At 41.8% G+C, this 21051-nt stretch overlaps 6 protein-coding genes across 6 annotated transcripts; all 6 read left to right on the top strand.

Annotated features, from left to right (window-relative positions):
- Positions 1 to 302: 302 nt before the first annotated feature.
- Positions 303 to 2699, top strand: LOC137895259 (protocadherin alpha-3-like). Its single transcript, XM_068740742.1, has one exon. The coding sequence runs from the start codon at positions 303 to 305 to the stop codon at positions 2697 to 2699; it is 2397 nt and encodes a 798-aa protein (XP_068596843.1).
- Positions 2700 to 3783: 1084 nt separating this feature from the next.
- On the top strand, positions 3784 to 6174 carry LOC137895258 (protocadherin alpha-3-like). The gene has a single exon (XM_068740741.1). It carries the CDS (start codon positions 3784 to 3786, stop codon positions 6172 to 6174), a length of 2391 nt encoding a protein of 796 aa, XP_068596842.1.
- Positions 6175 to 7332: 1158 nt separating this feature from the next.
- LOC137895257 (protocadherin alpha-4-like) lies at positions 7333 to 9717 on the top strand. Its single transcript, XM_068740739.1, has one exon. It carries the CDS (start codon positions 7333 to 7335, stop codon positions 9715 to 9717), a length of 2385 nt encoding a protein of 794 aa, XP_068596840.1.
- A 1342-nt stretch (positions 9718 to 11059) lies between these two features.
- Positions 11060 to 13444, top strand: LOC137895256 (protocadherin alpha-8-like). Its single transcript, XM_068740738.1, has one exon. The coding sequence runs from the start codon at positions 11060 to 11062 to the stop codon at positions 13442 to 13444; it is 2385 nt and encodes a 794-aa protein (XP_068596839.1).
- A 1176-nt stretch (positions 13445 to 14620) lies between these two features.
- LOC137895253 (protocadherin alpha-4-like) lies at positions 14621 to 17005 on the top strand. Its single transcript, XM_068740736.1, has one exon. It carries the CDS (start codon positions 14621 to 14623, stop codon positions 17003 to 17005), a length of 2385 nt encoding a protein of 794 aa, XP_068596837.1.
- A 1161-nt stretch (positions 17006 to 18166) lies between these two features.
- Positions 18167 to 20581, top strand: LOC137895252 (protocadherin alpha-4-like). The gene has a single exon (XM_068740735.1). The coding sequence runs from the start codon at positions 18167 to 18169 to the stop codon at positions 20579 to 20581; it is 2415 nt and encodes an 804-aa protein (XP_068596836.1).
- The last annotated feature ends 470 nt before the right edge of the window (positions 20582 to 21051 follow it).

The following is a 21051-nucleotide window of genomic DNA, read 5'->3' as shown; positions in this document are numbered from 1 at the left end:
TCCATATATTTCATGGTGAAGTACATGTTCTTTAACAGCCATAAATGAGATCTGCATGTTGCTTATTTTCTCACGTGGCGTCGCTGTTGATCCATCAGAGACAAGAGTCAGCGCATCCGCCTGGCTCCAGCGAGGCCCCACCTTTGCTTTACAGGCTTTGCAGTACATTTTCTCAGTCTTTGTTAGAAAGAGAGCACTATGGAGCCAACACAGCAGTGTCTTTTGCTATTAAAAACTCACATCTGCTACATTATCTAAAATATCGGCCGTGTCTGGGAGTCGGCATTCGTCGGGACGGGAACATGCCTTTGCCACGGAGATGGAGCTATTTCTGTTTTTGTCTGTCGGTTTTTCTACTGGATTGTTACTGGGAAACCGTGTTTTGCCAGCTCTCTTATTCTGTCTCAGAGGAGGTGATCGCGGGGACTCCTGTTGGAAATATCGCAAAGGACCTAAACATTAAGTTTCAGGAATTGGAACTCCGCATGTTTCAAATTGTGACTGTGTCGAAGAAGAATTATTTCAAGGTAAATTTGAAGACGGGTGTTTTGTATGTCAGTGAGAGGATAGACAGAGAGCAGCTCTGCGCAGAGGAACCTAAATGCTCTGTGGGTCTAGAAGCCGTGATAAATAACCCTTTGAAGCTTTATCGCATTGAAATAGACATTGCAGATGTAAATGACAATACCCCGTTATTTTCTACCAAACAACAGCATTTGTATGTCGCAGAGAATACGTTACCGGGAGTGAAATTCACATTATCTGAAGCAACTGACGCAGACGTGGGGCGAAACGGACTCAGCTCTTACAAATTAAGCCAAAATGAGCATTTTTCCTTGGCAGTTCATAAATCAGGCGTCAGCGTGTCTGCTGAGTTGGTGCTGCAGAAAGCATTAGACCGGGAGAAGCAGTCTGTGATCATCGCCACGCTGACGGCTGTGGATGGAGGATCGCCTCCGAAATCAGGCACCTCTCAGCTCGTCATTACTGTGTTAGACATTAACGACAATATTCCGATATTCAGCCAAGCACTGTATAAGACACAAATTGTCGAAAACGCGCCACTCGGCACCGTAGTTTTGGCTGTGAACGCCACCGACGCAGACGACGGCTCAAACGGCGACATCATGTACTCATTAAGAAGCAAAGATCAGGATCACATACTTAATGTCTTTGACATTGAACGTCAAACAGGCGTCATTACGGTTAAGGGAGAAGTAGACTACGAAGACAAAAAAGCCTTTGAGATCCGGGTCGAGGCCAGTGATAAAGGACAGCCTCCGATGGCTGCTCACTGTAAGGTTTTGGTAGAGGTGTTGGACGTAAATGACAATGCTCCCGAGATCACTGTGACGTCACTACATGCGTCAATGAAAGAGGACGCAAATGTAGGAACCGTAGTTGCTCTCGTGTCGGTCCTTGACAGGGATGGTGGGAAAAATGGTGACGTGAATGTTCAAATTAAGAATGACGTTCCTTTTAAACTTGAAAGGAACTACAAAAATTATTATTCATTATTAGTTGACGGACCGCTGGACAGAGAGACCGTCTCGAGCTACAACATCACGATAGTGGCAGCTGATGAAGGAACACCGTCACTCTCGAACAAGAGTTTACTTTCTATGCACATTTCTGACGTGAATGATAACGCACCTCTGTTTTCAGAGCAGATCATTCATGTGTACGTCAATGAGAATAGTCCAGTAGGAGTAATTATTAAAACTATAACAGCAACAGATGCTGACGTTGGTCAGAACAGTCAGGTGAGTTACTCATTTTTACAAAGTAACAAAAACTCATTGCCATTATCAACAATGTTTAACATCAACTCAGAGACAGGAGATATAGTCAGCCTGCAGTCTTTTAACTACGAGGAGTTAAAAACGTTCCAGTTCAAAGTTCAGGCCACAGACTCTGGTGTTCCTCCGCTCAACAGCAACGTGACCGTCAATGTTTTAATCCTGGATGAGAATGACAACAGTCCCGCGATCCTTCCTCCATACTCTGAGCACGGCTCCGTGAACAGTGAGAGCATCCCCTACTCTGCTGAAGCGGGATACTTTGTGGCAAAGATCAGGGCTGTGGACGCAGACTCTGGATACAATGCGCTGCTTTCTTATCACCTGTCTGAGCCCAACGGAAACAACCTGTTCCGGATCGGAACCAGCACCGGGGAAATCAGGACTAAGAGGAGGATGAGTGACAATGACCTGAAAAGTCACCCCTTGGTGGTTTTGGTCTCTGATAACGGAGAACCCTCCCTGTCAGCTACTGTGTCTATTGATGTGGTGGTGGTTGAAAGCACAGCTGACATCCAGACTCCGTTCAGACATGTGCCCATAAAGGAGGAGAGCTTCTCTGATTTAAACCTCTATCTGCTGATCGCCATTGTGTCGGTGTCCGTGATCTTTCTGCTGAGCCTCATCACGTTAATAGCTGTCAAATGCCACAGGACAGACAGTTTCAGCAGCTACAGCGCCCCCATGATCACCACCCACCCTGACGGGAGCTGGTCCTACTCGAAATCTACTCAGCAGTATGACGTGTGTTTCAGTTCAGACACGCTGAAGAGTGACGTAGTGGTTTTCCCCGCACCGTTTCCATCAGCTGATGGTGATCTCATCAGTATTAACGGAGGAGACACTTTTAGCAGAACTCAGACTTTACCCAACCAGGAGAAGGTAAGGCAACGCATTTAAAATGACTTTCAGTTTCCGGTATTTATCCCTAAAATGTATAAACGTTAGCCTGATGCTGTCTTGTTTCACATGGTTATCTTTTAATTAGTTGTTTTTTTCCCTTTCTTATTTGGCTAAATTCATATTGTATTTTTAATTGTGTCGGAGCAGTTAGTTTTGTCAAAAGTGATTTGGAACATCTGTCATCGTCCGCAGTTTCTCGGCTGGAGGCTGTCTTCTATGAACATAAATGTTACTATTCAGGTTGGCCTCACTGCTTGTCGTCCTGGTGAAGCCTTATTTTTAAAGGATCACTCTTTGTAGAACTCAAACATTACCCAACCAAAAAAGGTAGTTTTGAATAACGGACGCATTTCATTTTCATATTTTTCCCTACATGGTATTAAATTAACTTGTAACAATTGTACACATTGCATTTCTAAATACATTTCTACACGTGTGTTGGCACAGTACATAAATTAGTGACAGTACTGAAGTTTCCTTTTGTTCATTTGAACCATGTCGTTCTCCAAGGAGCTGAAATAACTGTGTTGCGTGCTGTCTGGAGAACACACACCTATTTTATGTCATTCATTTGTTTAAAAGGTGCCAAAGTATTCCATGTCACGCTTCAGTTGTGTTATATGCTACGGTTTTCCGATTATTTATTTATTTTTATTGGATATTGGATGGATGGATCGTTCTGAATAATGTGAATACTCATATACTAAATTGGAGACTTTAATATAAATAAATAGAAGGTGTATTTGTTAAAGCATTTTGACTTTCATGTTCAGATAAATGCAAGTGATTGAGGCCGTGATTATATTTTTTTATAGTGAATGCAGTTTTTTCAAGTCACCACTCGAGGGCACTGTAGACCATCACATTTTAATGATCCTCTTGGTTGGTCTGGACTCCTCCCAATTTTATAGGACGATCATCCTCATCGAGGCTTTGTTACAAGGAGATGCAGTGCAAGAATACATTTTGTCTGTTGGTAGTTAAAGAGATAAGGGAACTGGATGTTGGCTCTTTGTCCGTCACCCTGGTGTGAGGCTGGTTTCTGGAGACTCGATGCACACTGCTCATATTGATTGGAGATATGTCGACGCGGAGGACACAGATCTCTTTTTGGATTTATCTAATCGTCCTTCTATTGAATTGTTGCTCGGATGCAGTATGTGAGCAGCTTTCTTATTCTGTGCCAGAGGAAGTTAACCCTGGGACGTCTGTGGGAAATCTCGCTAAGGATCTAAATCTTGATGTTCACGTTTTGGAGGCACGGAGGCTTCAAATTGTCAGCGGAGCAAGGAGAAAATATTTTGATATCAACCTAAGAACGGGCGTCCTTTACGTCAACGAAAGGGTAGACCGCGAGGAGCTCTGTATGAGGTCTGTGAAATGCACTGTTGATGTAGAGGTTGTGATAAATAGTCCGCTGAAGCTGTACCGTTTAGAAATCAACATACTTGATATAAATGACAATGCGCCGTATTTCGCTGAGAAATGGCAGTCTCTTAATATTGCTGAAAGTACAGCGCCAGGAGGGAGGTTCGGATTTATCGGGGCGTCAGATCTCGATGTTGGTATAAATAGTGTGAACGCATATAAGATTAGTCCGAATGATTATTTTTCTTTGGACATTCTTAAAGGAGGAAAGAGTGTGTCGGCACAGCTCGTGCTCCAGAAGGCTTTAGACCGAGAACAGCAGCCGACAATAACGCTTACAGTGACGGCAAGCGACGGTGGAAATCCACCAAAAACGGGCGCGACTCAGATCAGTATAAATGTTTTAGACATTAACGACAATGCTCCGGTCTTCAGCAGTCCTTTATACAAGACACGTGTTTTTGAGAACATACCGGTAGGTAAAACTATTATAGTTCTGAACGCGACCGACACTGATGACGGTCTGAATTCTGAAATAGAGTACTCATTAAGAAGTAAAGGTCAGGATCGTGTTATCGATTTATTTCAGATTGACTCTCAAACGGGTGCAATATCAGTAAAAGGTGAGATCGACTATGAAGAAAATCCTGCGTTTGAGATTCACGCGCAAGCAAGTGACAAAGGCCAGCCCGCAATGTCTACTGATTGTAAGGTGCTGGTCGAGGTGGTGGACCTGAACGACAATGCTCCTGCGATCACTGTGACGTCACTACTAAACACAGTGAAGGAGGACGCTGAAGTCGGTACAGCTATCGCTCTTGTTTCTGTACTGGATAAAGATGGAGGGAAAAACGGCGCAGCAAAAGCAGTAATTGTAAATTCTTCACCCTTTAAATTAGAGACAAACTACAAAAACTATTACTCGGTGGTAGTTCATGGCCCACTAGATAGAGAAACTACAGCCCAGTACAACATAACTATAGTAGCGACTGATGAAGGGAACCCACCTCTTCGCAGCAGCAGCACCGTGACTGTTGATGTTTCTGATGTCAATGATAACCCGCCTCGCTTCTCGGAGCCGATAGTGGATGTTTATGTGAAGGAGAACAGTCCAATAGGATCGGTGATTAAAACACTGACAGCAGCGGATGCCGACGTTAGTCAGAATGGTCAGGTGAGCTACTCATTTCTACAAAGTAGGACAGACTCATTACCTTCATCTACAATGTTCAACATCAACTCAGAGACAGGAGATATAGTCAGCCTGCAGTCTTTTAACTATGAGGAGTTCAAAACGTTCCAGTTCAAAGTTCAGGCCACAGACTCTGGTGTTCCTCCGCTCAGCAGCAACGTGACCGTCAATGTTTTAATCCTGGATGAGAATGACAACAGTCCCGCGATCCTTCCTCCATACTCTGAGCACGGCTCCGTGAACAGTGAGAGCATCCCCTACTCTGCTGAAGCGGGATACTTTGTGGCAAAGATCAGGGCTGTGGATGCAGACTCTGGATACAATGCGCTGCTTTCTTATCACCTGTCTGAGCCCAACGGAAACAAGCTGTTCCGGATCGGAACCAGCACCGGGGAAATCAGGACTAAGAGGAGGATGAGTGACAATGACCTGAAAAGTCACCCCTTGGTGGTTTTGGTCTCTGATAACGGAGAACCCTCCCTGTCAGCTACTGTGTCTATTGATGTGGTGGTGGTTGAAAGCACAGCTGACATCCAGACTCCGTTCAGACATGTGCCCATAAAGGAGGAGAGCTTCTCTGATTTAAACCTCTATCTGCTGATCGCCATTGTGTCGGTGTCCGTGATCTTTCTGCTGAGCCTCATCACGTTAATAGCTGTCAAATGCCACAGGACAGACAGTTTCAGCAGCTACAGCGCCCCCATGATCACCACCCACCCTGACGGGAGCTGGTCCTACTCGAAATCTACTCAGCAGTATGACGTGTGTTTCAGTTCAGACACGCTGAAGAGTGACGTAGTGGTTTTCCCCGCACCGTTTCCACCAGTTGATGGTGATCTCATCAGTATTAACGGAGGAGACACTTTTAGCAGAACTCAGACTTTACCCAACACAGAAAAGGTAAGAACATAAACCTAAATTACATGTTTACGGTATTAATGCATAGTATCGATCCGCAATCCAGCGCTAATCTCGCGTTTACAGAAATTTATGCGAACAGAGAAGACAAAAACTTTCTGCCATTTGAATTACTGTAACAGATTTTTATACCCGCTGTATTTTTCTTTTAATTATCGTCTTTGAACAGTTCCGTCGTTATGAACTGCTAATTTCAATTTGTAATGAGTGAAAATGAATCGAAATTGCTGGATTTGTGTTGTTTCAAAACTATTTTTTGAATTCTCTGCATTTACATTTGCGTTTGTTATTTGCAACGCTGAACTAAAAGTTTTTAGATCATTTCATCATGATAAATTTTGGATATAGTTGAAGAGACACACCAGTTAAATGTATTTGACATTTTAACCAAAGGCTTCTTGTGCATGGACATATCGCTGTCTGTGGTGCTGAACCTAATGTTGCTTCTCCGTGGTCCATTCACTCCGATATGTCTAGACCACATTGATAATAGCTTTACAAGTGTATTCGCTCAGATCGTGTCATTATTGTGGAAGGTATACAGACAATATGTAGATTAATCACCACCCTTTATTAGATTTCCGATTATAAAATATTTTAGTTATTTTTGCATAAGAGCACATTTATGTAGGTCCAGGTGTGAAACACTGCCGTTAATTGTTGATTTCATATGCACGGTTGAAATCATTACAATAATTTGCAAATACAAGAACGATTCAGGAGTTTGTCATTTCGAAGTTTTTTTCAAGAAATTCCACAAGTCTTGAAGAAAGTAAATAAAGGAATATTGCGATAATATTAACGTTTCCTGTTGATGGATCGAACATTTTCAGGGTCCAGTAGTTATTATAAATTGTAATTTGCTTGATTATTATTGTTATTATTTTGTTCAGTATCTGGTGGTGGCTGCAGTTCTGAAAGTGTCCACATGAGGACAATATAGACCTTCACATTTAAATGTCTTATTCAGCGGCGCCGGGCTCCTCCCAGATTGAGATAATATTTCTCAGACGATTGAAACAAAGAGAGGGAGATGGTGACAGAGAACAAAGCAGGACCATTTTGTGTAGCATTTCATTTTTTGTCGTGGATTACCGGAAGGATATAACTAAACGCATGATTTTTTTGATTTTTTTGTCGCTGTCTGGAATAATGCATTTACCGAGCAAAAGCAGCTCTGTGTGGATTTATCTCTTAGTCGTGCTGGATTGTTTCTTGGAAGCGGTGTCTGGGCAGCTCTCTTACTCCGTCTCAGAGGAGGTAAATCTGGGGACTGTTGTCGGAAATATCGCCAAAGATCTGAACATCAATGTGCAGGATTTGGAGCCCCGCATGTTTCAGATCGTTGCGGGATCAAAGAGGAAATATTTGGAGGTAAACCTAAACTCGGGTGTGCTTTATGTTAATGAGAGGATAGATCGAGAAGAACTCTGCGACAACAAAGCAAAATGTTCAATGAGCATAGAAGCAGTTATTAAAAATCCACTGAAATTATACCGCATTGAAATTATCATTTTAGACGTAAACGATAATTTTCCGTCATTTTCCAGCACATCACAGGTAATCAACATTAGTGAGAACGCAGCAATTGGAGCTAAATTCCCCCTGCATCCTGCTGATGATGCTGACGTCGGTAAGAATGCTGTCAGCGTCTACAAGCTCAGCCCCAATGAGCATTTCTCTCTCGCTCCACATAAAGGAGAGAGTTTAACTGTCGAATTACAGCTACAAAAATTGTTAGACAGGGAAAAACAGTCCGTGATTAATCTCATTCTGACCGCTGTTGATGGAGGGACACCTGCTAAATCAGGCAGCATGAAGATAACAGTAAATGTGTTAGACAATAATGACAATGCTCCGGTTTTTAGTCAAACGCTTTATAAAGCCAGTGTGTTTGAGAATGTGCAGATTGGGACATCGATCCTACAGTTAAATGCAACTGATTTAGATGCAGGACAAAATGGACAAGTGTTTTATTCATTTAGTAAAGTGGGCAAAGGTAAACAAACAAATATTTTTGATATAGATGGAAAAACAGGGACTGTAACAAATAAAAAGAACATCGACTTTGAAGAGAATAATGCTTTTGAGATTCGAGTCCAAGCCAGTGATGGAGCTTCATCTCCACTAACCTCACTTACAAAAGTATTGATTGAAGTTTTAGACATCAATGACAATGCTCCTGAAATTTCAGTGACGTCACTGTCAAACAATGTAAAAGAGGATGCTTCCATTGGCACAGCTGTTGCTCTTGTTTCAGTCTCTGATAAAGACAGCGGTAAAAACGGCATCGTAACCTGTAAAGTATTGAACGATGTTCCTTTTAAATTGGAGTCAAACTACAAGAATTACTATTCTTTGGTGGTGGACGGTCCTCTAGACAGAGAGAGGACATCTCAGTACAACATCAGCATCACTGCTGTTGATGAGGGCAACCCGCCACTGTCCAGCACGAGCGTTATTCACGTACACGTCTCAGACGTGAACGACAACCCACCTGCATTCCCAGAGTCAACTATTAATGTGTACGTGAATGAGAACAGTCCAACAGGAGTAATTATCAAATATGTAACAGCATCAGATGCTGACGTTGATCAGAACAGTCAGGTGAGTTACTCGTTTTTACAAAGTAGCACAAACTCATTGCCGTTATCAACAATGATCAACATCAACTCAGAGACAGGAGATATAGTCAGCCTGCAGTCCTTTAACTACGAGGAGTTAAAAACGTTCCAGTTCAAAGTTCAGGCCACAGACTCTGGTGTTCCTCCGCTCAGCAGCAACGTGACCGTCAACGTTTTAATCCTGGATGAGAATGACAACAGTCCCGCGATCCTTCCTCCATATTCTGAGCACGGCTCCGTGAACAGTGAGAGCATCCCCTACTCTGCTGAAGCGGGATACTTTGTGGCAAAGATCAGGGCTGTGGACGCAGACTCTGGATACAATGCGCTGCTTTCTTATCACCTGTCTGAGCCCAACGGAAACAAGCTGTTCCGGATCGGAACCAGCACCGGGGAAATCAGGACTAAGAGGAGGATGAGTGACAATGACCTGAAAAGTCACCCCTTGGTGGTTTTGGTCTCTGATAACGGAGAACCCTCCCTGTCAGCTACTGTGTCTATTGATGTGGTGGTGGTTGAAAGCACAGCTGACATCCAGACTCCGTTCAGACATGTGCCCATAAAGGAGGAGAGCTTCTCTGATTTAAACCTCTATCTGCTGATCGCCATTGTGTCGGTGTCCGTGATCTTTCTGCTGAGCCTCATCACGTTAATAGCTGTCAAATGCCACAGGACAGACAGTTTCAGCAGCTACAGCGCCCCCATGATCACCACCCACCCTGACGGGAGCTGGTCCTACTCGAAATCTACTCAGCAGTATGACGTGTGTTTCAGTTCAGACACGCTGAAGAGTGACGTAGTGGTTTTCCCCGCACCGTTTCCACCAGTTGATGGTGATCTCATCAGTATTAACGGAGGAGACACTTTTAGCAGAACTCAGACTTTACCCAACACAGAAAAGGTAAGAACATAAACTTAAATTACATGTTTACGGTATTAATGCACAGTATCGATCCACAATCCAGCGTGAATCTCGCGTTTTACAGAGATTTATGTGAACAGAGAATACATAAACTTTCTGCCATTTGAATTACTGTCACAGATTTTTATACCCGCTGTTATTTTTTTCAAATTATTGTCTTTGAACAGTTCCGTCGTTATTGACGGTTAATTTAAATTTGTAATGAGTGAAAATGAATTCAAATTGCTGGATTCGTGTTTTTTCAAAACTATTTTTGGAATACTCTAAATTTACATTTGCGTTTGTTATTTGCTACGTTGAACTAAAAGTTTTTAGATCACTTCATCATCATCAACTTTCAAAGTACATGCTGGCATCTTCAAAATATATGTTTAGATTAGGATTGCAGTTTAGCGCAATGGCGGAATTTTAATCGGACTCAGGCTTTGATCAAACCGAGGCGAGATGACAAAATGTATGTTATTGGTGTTCCTGGAGGGTAATGTTAAAGGTGTTTTCATTTTTGGATTTGAATTCTGTTTCGTATATAGTTGAAGAGACACACCAGTTAAATTTCTTTGACTTTTTAACCAAAGACTTCTTGTGCATGGACATATCGCTGTCTGTGGTGCTGAACCTAATGTTGCTTCTCCATGGTCCCTTCACTCCGAAATGTCTAGACCACATTGATAATAGCTTTACAAGTGTATTCGCTCAGATCGTGTCATTATTGTGGAAGCTATACAGACAATATGTAGATTAATCACAACCCTTTATTAGATTTCCGATTATAAAATATTTTAGTTATATTTGCATAAGAGCACATTTATGTAGGTCCAGGTGTGAAACACTGCCGTTAATTGTTGATTTCATATGCATGGTTGAAATTATTACAATCATTTGTAAATACAAGAACGATTCAGGAGTTTGTCATTTCAAAGTTTTTTTCAAGAAATTCCACAAGTCTTGAAAAAATAAATGAAGAAATATTGCGATAATATCAATGTTTCCTGTTGATGTGTCTAAAATTTTCAGGGTCCAGTAGTTATTATAAATTATAATTTGCTTTATTATTATTATTATTATTTTGTTCAGTATCTGGTGGTGGCTGCAGTTCTGAAAGTGTCCACATGAGGACAATATAGACCTTCACATTTAAATGTCTTATTCAGCGGCGCCGGGCTCCTCCCAGATTGAGATAATATTTCTCAGACGATTGAAACAAAGAGAGGGAGATGGTGACAGAGAACAAAGCAGGACCATTTTGTGTAGCATTTCATTTTTTGTCGTGGATTACCTGAAGGATATAACTAAACGCATGAGTTTTTTGTTTTTTTTGTCGCTGTCTGGAATAATGCATTTACCGAGAAAAAGCAGCTCTGTGTGGATTTATCTCTTGGTCGTGCTCGATTGTTTCTGGGAAGCGGAGTCTGGGCAGCTCTCTTACTCCGTCTCAGAGGAGGTAAATCTGGGGACTGTTGTCGGAAATATCGCCAAAGATCTGAACATCAATGTGCAGGATTTGGAGCCCCGCATGTTTCAGATCGTTGCGGGATCAAAGAGGAAATATTTGGAGGTAAACCTAAAGACGGGTGTGCTTTATGTTAATGAAAGAATAGATCGAGAGGAACTCTGCGGCAACGAGCCCAGATGTTCCTTTAGCATAGAAGCAGTAATTAATAATCCACTGAAAATGTACCGGATTGAAATTATAATTTTAGATGTAAATGATCATTTCCCTTCCTTTGTCAGCACATCACAAATTATTGATATAACCGAGAACACAGCTGTAGCGGCCAAATTCCCCTTGCAACGAGCTCATGATGCTGACGTTGGCATAAATGCTATAAAAACGTACAGGCTCAGCCAAAATGAACATTTCTCTCTGGAATTGCATAAAGGAGAAAGTGTAACGGCCGAATTATTATTGCAGAAAGCTTTAGACAGAGAAGAACAAGCTGTTATCCATCTCAAATTGTCGGCCATTGATGGGGGGGCACCTTCTAAATCAGGCACGATGGATATAACTGTTAATGTCTTGGACATTAATGACAATCCTCCGATATTCAGCCAAAAGCTTTATAAAGCCAGTGTGTTTGAGAACGCAAAGATTGGAACATCAATATTAACCTTAAATGCAACTGATTTTGATGCAGGCGTGAATGGACAAATTTCATATTCTTTTAGTAAAATAGACCATTTCAGCAGAAATGATCTATTTTCAATCAATGAAAGAACAGGGACTATAACAAATACAAAGAACATCGACTTTGAAGAGAATAATGCTTTTGAGATTCGAGTACAAAGCAGTGATGGAGCTTCCTCTCCTCTCATCTCACATGCCAAGTTATTGATTGAAGTTTTAGACGTGAATGACAATGCTCCTGAAATTTCAGTGACGTCACTGTCAAACAATGTAAAAGAAGATGCTTCCATTGGCACAGCTGTTGCTCTTGTTTCAGTCTCTGATAAAGACAGCGGTAAAAACGGCATCGTAACCTGTAAAGTATCGAACGATGTTCCTTTTAAATTGGAGTCAAACTACAAGAATTACTATTCTTTGGTGGTGGACGGTCCTCTTGACAGAGAGAGGAAATCTCAGTACAACATCAGCATCACTGCTGTTGATGAGGGCAACACGCCACTGTCCAGCACGAGCGTTATTCACGTACACGTCTCAGACGTGAACGACAACCGACCTGCATTCCCAGAGTCAACAATTAATGTGTATGTGAATGAGAACAGTCCAACAGGAGTAATTATCAAATCTGTAACAGCAACAGATGCTGACGTTGATCAGAACAGTCAGGTGAGTTACTCGTTTTTACAAAGTTACACAAACTCATTGCCGTTATCAACAATGATCAACATCAACTCAGAGACAGGAGATATAGTCAGCCTGCAGTCTTTTAACCACGAGGAGTTAAAAACGTTCCAGTTTAAAGTTCAGGCCACAGACTCTGGTGTTCCTCCGCTCAGCAGCAACGTGACCGTCAACGTTTTAATCCTGGATGAGAATGACAACAGTCCCGCGATCCTTCCTCCATATTCTGAGCACGGCTCCGTGAACAGTGAGAGCATCCCCTACTCTGCTGAAGCGGGATACTTTGTGGCAAAGATCAGGGCTGTGGACGCAGACTCTGGATACAATGCGCTGCTTTCTTATCACCTGTCTGAGCCCAACGGAAACAACCTGTTCCGGATCGGAACCAGCACCGGGGAAATTAGGACTAAGAGGAGGATGAGTGACAATGACCTGAAAAGTCACCCCTTGGTGGTTTTGGTCTCTGATAACGGAGAACCCTCCCTGTCAGCTACTGTGTCTATTGATGTGGTGGTGGTTGAAAGCACAGCTGACATCCAGACTCCGTTCAGACATGTGCCCATAAAGGAGGAGAGCTTCTCTGATTTAAACCTCTATCTGCTGATCGCCATTGTGTCGGTGTCCGTGATCTTTCTGCTGAGCCTCATCACGTTAATAGCTGTCAAATGCCACAGGACAGACAGTTTCAGCAGCTACAGCGCCCCCATGATCACCACCCACCCTGACGGGAGCTGGTCCTACTCGAAATCTACTCAGCAGTATGACGTGTGTTTCAGTTCAGACACGCTGAAGAGTGACGTAGTGGTTTTCCCCGCACCGTTTCCACCAGTTGATGGTGATCTCATCAGTATTAATGGAGGAGACACTTTTAGCAGAACTCAGACTTTACCCAACACAGAAAAGGTAAGAACATAAACCTAAATTACATGTTTACGGTATTAATGCATAGAATCGATCCGCAATCCAGCGCTAATCTCGCGTTTACAGAAATTTATGCGAACAGAGAAGACAAAAACTTTCTGCCATTTGAATTACTGTAACAGATTTTTATACCCGCTGTATTTTTTTTTCAAATTATCGTCTTTGAACAGTTCCGTCGTTATTAACTGCTAATTTAAAATTTTAATGAGTGAATGTGAATCGAAATTGCTGGATTCGTGTTGTTTCAAAACTATTTTTGGAATACTCTCAATTTACATTTGCATTTGTTATTTGCGACGCTGAACTAAAAGTTTTTAGATCATTTCATCATGATAAATTTTGGATATAGTTGAAGAGACACACCAGTTAAATGTATTTGACATTTTAACCAAAGGCTTCTTGTGCATGGACATATCGCTGTCTGTGGTGCTGAACCTAATGTTGCGTCTCCGTGGTCCCTTCACTCCGATATGTCTAGACCACATTGATAATAGCTTTACAAGTGTATTCGCTCAGATCTTGTCATTATTGTGGAAGCTATAGACAATATGTAGATTAATCACAACCCTTTATTAGATTTCCAATGATAAAATATTTTAGTTATTTTTGCATAAGAGCACATTTGTGTACCAGGTCCAGGTGTGAAACACTGCCGTTAATTGTTGATTTCATATGCACGGTTGAAATTATTACAATAATTTGTAAATACAAGAACGATTCAGGAGTTTGTCATTTCGAAGTTTTTTTCAAGAAATTTCACAAGTCTTGAAGAAAGTAAATAAAGGAATATTGCGATAATATTAACGGCGCCTGTTGATGGATCTAACATTTTCAGGGTCCAGTAGTTATTATAAATTTTAATTTGCTTTATTATTATTATTATTTTTATTATTATTATTATTGTGTTCAGTATCTGGTGGTGGCTGCAGTTCTGAAAGTGTCCACATGAGGACAATATAGACCTTCACATTTAAATGTCTTATTCAGCGGCGCCGGGCTCCTCCCAGATAGAGATAATATTTCTCAGACGATTGAAACAAAGAGAGGGAGATGGTGACAGAGAACAAAGCAGGACCATTTTGTGTAGCATTTCATTTTTTGTCGTGGATTACCCGAAGGATATAACTAAACGCATGAGTTTTTTTTTTTTTTTTGTCGCTGTCTGGAATAATGCATTTACCGAGCAAAAGCAGCTCTGTGTGGATTTATCTCTTAGTCGTGCTGGATTGTTTCTTGGAAGCGGTGTCTGGGCAGCTCTCTTACTCCGTCTCAGAGGAGGTAAATCTGGGGACTGTTGTCGGAAATATCGCCAAAGATCTGAACATCAATGTGCAGGATTTGGAGCCCCGCATGTTTCAGATCGTTGCGGGATCAAAGAGGAAATATTTGGAGGTAAACCTAAAGTCGGGTGTGCTTTATGTTAATGAGAGGATAGATCGAGAAGAACTCTGCGACAACAAAGCAAAATGTTCAATGAGCATAGAAGCAGTTATTAAAAATCCACTGAAATTATACCGCATTGAAATTATCATTTTAGACGTAAACGATAATTTTCCGTCATTTTCCAGCACATCACAGGTAATCAACATTAGTGAGAACGCAGCAATTGGAGCTAAATTCCCCCTGCATCCTGCTGATGATGCTGACGTCGGTAAGAATGCTGTCAGCGTCTACAAGCTCAGCCCCAATGAGCATTTCTCTCTCGCTCCACATAAAGGAGAGAGTTTAACTGTCGAATTACAGCTACAAAAATTGTTAGACAGGGAAAAACAGTCCGTGATTAATCTCATTCTGACCGCTGTTGATGGAGGGACACCTGCTAAATCAGGCAGCATGAAGATAACAGTAAATGTGTTAGACATTAATGACAATGCTCCGGTTTTTAGTCAAACGCTTTATAAAGCCAGTGTGTTTGAGAATGTGCAGATTGGGACATCGATCCTACAGTTAAATGCAACTGATTTAGATGCAGGACAAAATGGACAAGTGTTTTATTCATTTAGTAAAGTGGGCAAAGGTAAACAAACAAATATTTTTGATATAGATGGAAAAACAGGGACTGTAACAAATAAAAAGAACATCGACTTTGAAGAGAATAATGCTTTTGAGATTCGAGTCCAAGCCAGTGATGGAGCTTCCTCTCCACTAACCTCACTTACAAAAGTATTGATTGAAGTTTTAGACATCAATGACAATGCTCCTGAAATTTCAGTGACGTCACTGTCAAACAATGTAAAAGAGGATGCTTCCATTGGCACAGCTGTTGCTCTTGTTTCAGTCTCTGATAAAGACAGCGGTAAAAACGGCATCGTAACCTGTAAAGTATTGAACGATGTTCCTTTTAAATTGGAGTCAAACTACAAGAATTACTATTCTTTGGTGGTGGACGGTCCTGTTGACAGAGAGAGGACATCTCAGTACAACATCAGCATCACTGCTGTTGATGAGGGCAACCCGCCACTGTCCAGCACGAGCGTTATTCACGTACATGTCTCAGACGTGAACGACAACCCACCTGCATTCCCAGAGTCAACTATTAATGTGTACGTGAATGAGAACAGTCCAACAGGAGTAATTATTAAATCTGTAACAGCATCAGATGCTGACGTTGATCAGAACAGTCAGGTGAGTTACTCGTTTTTACAAAGTAACACAAACTCATTGCCGTTATCAACAATGATCAACATCAACTCAGAGACAGGAGATATAGTCAGCCTGCAGTCCTTTAACTACGAGGAGTTAAAAACGTTCCAGTTTAAAGTTCAGGCCACAGACTCTGGTGTTCCTCCGCTCAGCAGCAACGTGACCGTCAACGTTTTAATCCTGGATGAGAATGACAACAGTCCCGCGATCCTTCCTCCATACTCTGAGCACGGCTCCGTGAACAGTGAAAGCATCCCCTACTCTGCTGAAGCGGGATACTTTGTGGCAAAGATTAGGGCTGTGGACGCAGACTCTGGATACAATGCGCTGCTTTCTTATCACCTGTCTGAGCCCAACGGAAACAAGCTGTTCCGGATCGGAACCAGCACTGGGGAAATCAGGACTAAGAGGAGGATGAGTGACAATGACCTGAAAAGTCACCCCTTGGTGGTTTTGGTCTCTGATAACGGAGAACCCTCCCTGTCAGCTACTGTGTCTATTGATGTGGTGGTGGTTGAAAGCACAGCTGACATCCAGACTCCGTTCAGACATGTGCCCATAAAGGAGGAGAGCTTCTCTGATTTAAACCTCTATCTGCTGATCGCCATTGTGTCGGTGTCCGTGATCTTTCTGCTGAGCCTCATCACGTTAATAGCTGTCAAATGCCACAGGACAGACAGTTTCAGCAGCTACAGCGCCCCCATGATCACCACCCACCCTGACGGGAGCTGGTCTTACTCGAAATCTACTCAGCAGTATGACGTGTGTTTCAGTTCAGACACGCTGAAGAGTGACGTAGTGGTTTTCCCCGCACCGTTTCCACCAGTTGATGGTGATCTCATCAGTATTAACGGAGGAGACACTTTTAGCAGAACTCAGACTTTACCCAACACAGAAAAGGTAAGAACATAAACCTAAATTACATGTTTACGGTATTAATGCATAGAATCGATCCGCAATCCAGCGCTAATCTCGCGTTTACAGAAATTTATGCGAACAGAGAAGACAAAAACTGTCTGCCATTTGAATTACTGGAACAGATTTTTATACCCGCTGTATTTTTTTTTTAATTATCGTCTTTGAACAGTTCCGTCGTTATTAACTGCTAATTTAAAATTTTATTGAGTGAATGTGAATCGAAATTGCTGGATTCGTGTTGTTTCAAAACTATTTTTTGAATTCTCTGCATTTACATTTGCGTTTGTTATTTGCAACGCTGAACTAAAAGTTTTTAGATCACTTCATCATGATCAATTTCGGATATAGTTGAAGAGACACACCAGTTAAATTTATTTGACATTTTAACCAAAGGCTTCTTGTGCATGGACATATCGCTGTCTGTGGTGCTGAACCTAATGTTGCTTCTCCGTGGTCCCTTCACCCCGATATGTCTAGACCACATTGATAATAGCTTTACAAGTGTATTCGCTCAGATCGTGTCATTATTGTGGAAGCTATACAGACAATATGTAGATTAATCACAACCCTTTATTAGATTTCCGATTATAAAATATTTTAGTTATTTTTGCATAAGAGCACATTTGTGTACCAGTTCCAGGTGTGAAACACTGCCGTTAATTGTTGATTTCATATGCACGGTTGAAATCATTACAATAATTTGCAAATACAAGAACGATTCAGGAGTTTGTCATTTCGAAGTTTTTTTCAAGAAATTTCACAAGTCTTGAAAAAAGTAAATAAAGGAATATTGCGATAATATTAACGTTTCCTGTTGATGGATCTAACATTTTCAGGGTCCAGTAGTTATTATAAATTGTAATTTGCTTTATTATTATTATTATTATTGTGTTCAGTATCTGGTGGTGGCTGCAGTTCTGAAAGTGTCCACATGAGGACAATATAGACCTTCACATTTAAATGTCTTATTCAGCGGCGCCGGGCTCCTCCCAGATTGAGATAATATTTCTCAGACGATTGAAACAAAGAGAGGGAGATGGTGACAGAGAACAAAGCAGGACCATTTTGTGTAGCATTTCATTTTTTGTCGTGGATTCCCGGAAGGATATAACTAAACGAATGAGTTTTTTGTTTTTTTTGTCGCTGTCTGGAATAATGCATTTACCGAGAAAAAGCAGCTCTGTGTGGATTTATCTCTTGGTCGTGCTGGATTGTTTCTGGGAAGCGGAGTCTGGGCAGCTCTCTTATTCCGTCTCAGAGGAGGTAAATCTGGGGACTGTTGTCGGAAATATCGCCAAAGATCTGAACATCAATGTGCAGGATTTAGAGCCCCGCATGTTTCAAATCGTTGCAGATTCAAATAGGAAATATTTGGAGGTAAACCTAAAGACGGGTGTTCTTTATGTTAATGAGAGGATAGATCGAGAGGAACTCTGCGGCGACGAGCCCAAATGTTCACATAGTGTAGAAGCAGTTATTAATAATCCACTTAAAATATATCGGGTTGAAATTGTAATATTTGATGTTAATGATAATTCTCCTTCCTTTGTCAGCACATTACAGGTAATCAACATTAGTGAGAACGTAGCAATAGGCTCTAAATTCCCCCTGCATCCTGCTGATGATGCTGACGTCGGTAAGAATGCTGTCACCGTCTACAAGCTCAGCCCAAACGAGCATTTCTCTCTCGCTCCACATAAAGGAGAGAGTTTAACTGTCGAATTACAGCTTCAAAAATTGTTAGACAGGGAAAAACAGTCCGTGATTAATCTCATTCTGACCGCTGTTGATGGAGGGACACCTGCTAAATCAGGCAGCATGACGATAACAGTAAATGTGTTAGACAATAACGACAATGCTCCGGTTTTTAGTCAAACGCTTTATAAAGCCAGTGTGTTTGAGAATGTGCAGATTGGGACATCGATCCTACAGTTAAATGCAACTGATTTAGATGCAGGACAAAATGGACAAGTGTTTTATTCATTTAGTAAAGTGGGCAAAGGAAAACTAACAAATATTTTCGATATAGATGGAAAAACAGGGACTGTAACAAATAAAAAGAACATAGACTTTGAAGAGAATAATGCTTTTGAGATTCGAGTCCAAGCCAATGACGGAGCTTCCTCTCCAATGACTTCACATACCAAGTTACTGATTGAAGTTTTAGACATCAATGACAATGCTCCTGCAATTTCAATTAGGTCACTGCTAAAGTCTGTAAAAGAGGATGCTTCCATTGGCACAGCTGTTGCTCTTGTTTCAGTCTCTGACAAAGACAGCGGTAAAAACGGCATCATGACCTGTAAAGTATCGAACGATGTTCCTTTTAAATTGGAGTCAAACTACAAGAATTACTATTCTTTGGTGGTGGACGGTCCTCTAGACAGAGAGAGGACATCTCAGTACAACATCAGCATCACTGCTGTTGATGAGGGCAACACGCCACTGTCCAGCACGAGCGTTATTCACGTACACGTCTCAGACGTGAACGACAACCCACCTGCATTCCCAGAGTCGTCTATTAATGTGTATGTGAATGAGAACAGTCCAACAGGAGTAATTATCAAATCTGTAACAGCAACAGATGCTGACGTTGATCAGAACAGTCAGGTGAGTTACTCGTTTTTACAAAGTAACACAAACTCATTGCCGTTATCAACAATGATCAACATCAACTCAGAGACAGGAGATATAGTCAGCCTGCAGTCCTTTAACTACGAGGAGTTAAAAACGTTCCAGTTTAAAGTTCAGGCCACAGACTCTGGTGTTCCTCCGCTCAGCAGCAACGTGACCGTCAACGTTTTAATCCTGGATGAGAATGACAACAGTCCCGCGATCCTTCCTCCATACTCTGAGCACGGCTCCGTGAACAGTGAGAGCATCCCCTACTCTGCTGAAGCGGGATACTTTGTGGCAAAGATCAGGGCTGTGGACGCAGACTCTGGATACAATGCGCTGCTTTCTTATCACCTGTCTGAGCCCAACGGAAACAAGCTGTTCCGGATCGGAACCAGCACCGGGGAAATCAGGACTAAGAGGAGGATGAGTGACAATGACCTGAAAAGTCACCCCTTGGTGGTTTTGGTCTCTGATAACGGAGAACCCTCCCTGTCAGCTACTGTGTCTATTGATGTGGTGGTGGTTGAAAGCACAGCTGACATCCAGACTCCGTTCAGACATGTGCCCATAAAGGAGGAGAGCTTCTCTGATTTAAACCTCTATCTGCTGATCGCCATTGTGTCGGTGTCTGTGATCTTTCTGCTGAGCCTCATCACGTTAATAGCTGTCAAATGCCACAGGACAGACAGTTTCAGCAGCTACAGCGCCCCCATGATCACCACCCACCCTGACGGGAGCTGGTCCTACTCGAAATCTACTCAGCAGTATGACGTGTGTTTCAGTTCAGACACGCTGAAGAGTGACGTAGTGGTTTTTCCCGCACCGTTTCCACCAGCTGATGGTGATCTCATCAGCATTAATGGAGGAGACACTTTTAGCAGAACTCAGACTTTACCAAACACAGAAAAGGTAAGCCTCTCGGATTTCCTCCCTATTTCGGTCATTCAGTGAATAAATTACCTTTGTGACACACATACATACAATCTTCTAAAAATTACTTACATATTTCCAGATCGTATGGACGAATATTTGGCTTTGTACAGTTCAACCTTTGATATTTATCCAAAGCTTAGAAACAGTTAGGTTCTAGGTCTAGGGACATAAAATAGCATGTCAGAATTATTTTCTCCAGATATCTCTGCCACATTGCTGACATTTAATTGCCTAAATTTGAATGTGATTGGCTGTTGGTCTTTCACGTGGCCTTGAGATAAACTGACGAGTTTTTTTTTTTATTGTGGATACTCCGCCTACTATCTCAGCTGGGATTGCTTGAAAAGTATAAACGTTTAAGAAAATTAATAAATGATTGAATGATTAAATAAATGTATTTGCAAAGCAAAACTTTGCACGCAATAGTTTGTTTCCTGTTATATAGGACAAAGCTTCGGGTTGTGACGTGTTAACTGCATTTACGATGT

Source organism: Brachionichthys hirsutus, chromosome 6 (assembly GCF_040956055.1).
Source record: "Brachionichthys hirsutus isolate HB-005 chromosome 6, CSIRO-AGI_Bhir_v1, whole genome shotgun sequence".
In the NCBI taxonomy this organism is placed as follows: domain Eukaryota; kingdom Metazoa; phylum Chordata; class Actinopteri; order Lophiiformes; family Brachionichthyidae; genus Brachionichthys; species Brachionichthys hirsutus.
This window is presented reverse-complemented; position numbering and strand designations above follow the sequence as displayed.

Bases quoted from the DNA above. Each gene is read 5' to 3' on its own strand.
- LOC137895259 (XM_068740742.1), top strand. From the start codon at position 303: ATGCCTTTGCCACGGAGATGGAGCTATTTCTGTTTTTGTCTGTCGGTT.
- LOC137895258 (XM_068740741.1), top strand. From the start codon at position 3,784: ATGTCGACGCGGAGGACACAGATCTCTTTTTGGATTTATCTAATCGTC.
- LOC137895257 (XM_068740739.1), top strand. From the start codon at position 7,333: ATGCATTTACCGAGCAAAAGCAGCTCTGTGTGGATTTATCTCTTAGTC.
- LOC137895256 (XM_068740738.1), top strand. From the start codon at position 11,060: ATGCATTTACCGAGAAAAAGCAGCTCTGTGTGGATTTATCTCTTGGTC.
- LOC137895253 (XM_068740736.1), top strand. From the start codon at position 14,621: ATGCATTTACCGAGCAAAAGCAGCTCTGTGTGGATTTATCTCTTAGTC.
- LOC137895252 (XM_068740735.1), top strand. From the start codon at position 18,167: ATGCATTTACCGAGAAAAAGCAGCTCTGTGTGGATTTATCTCTTGGTC.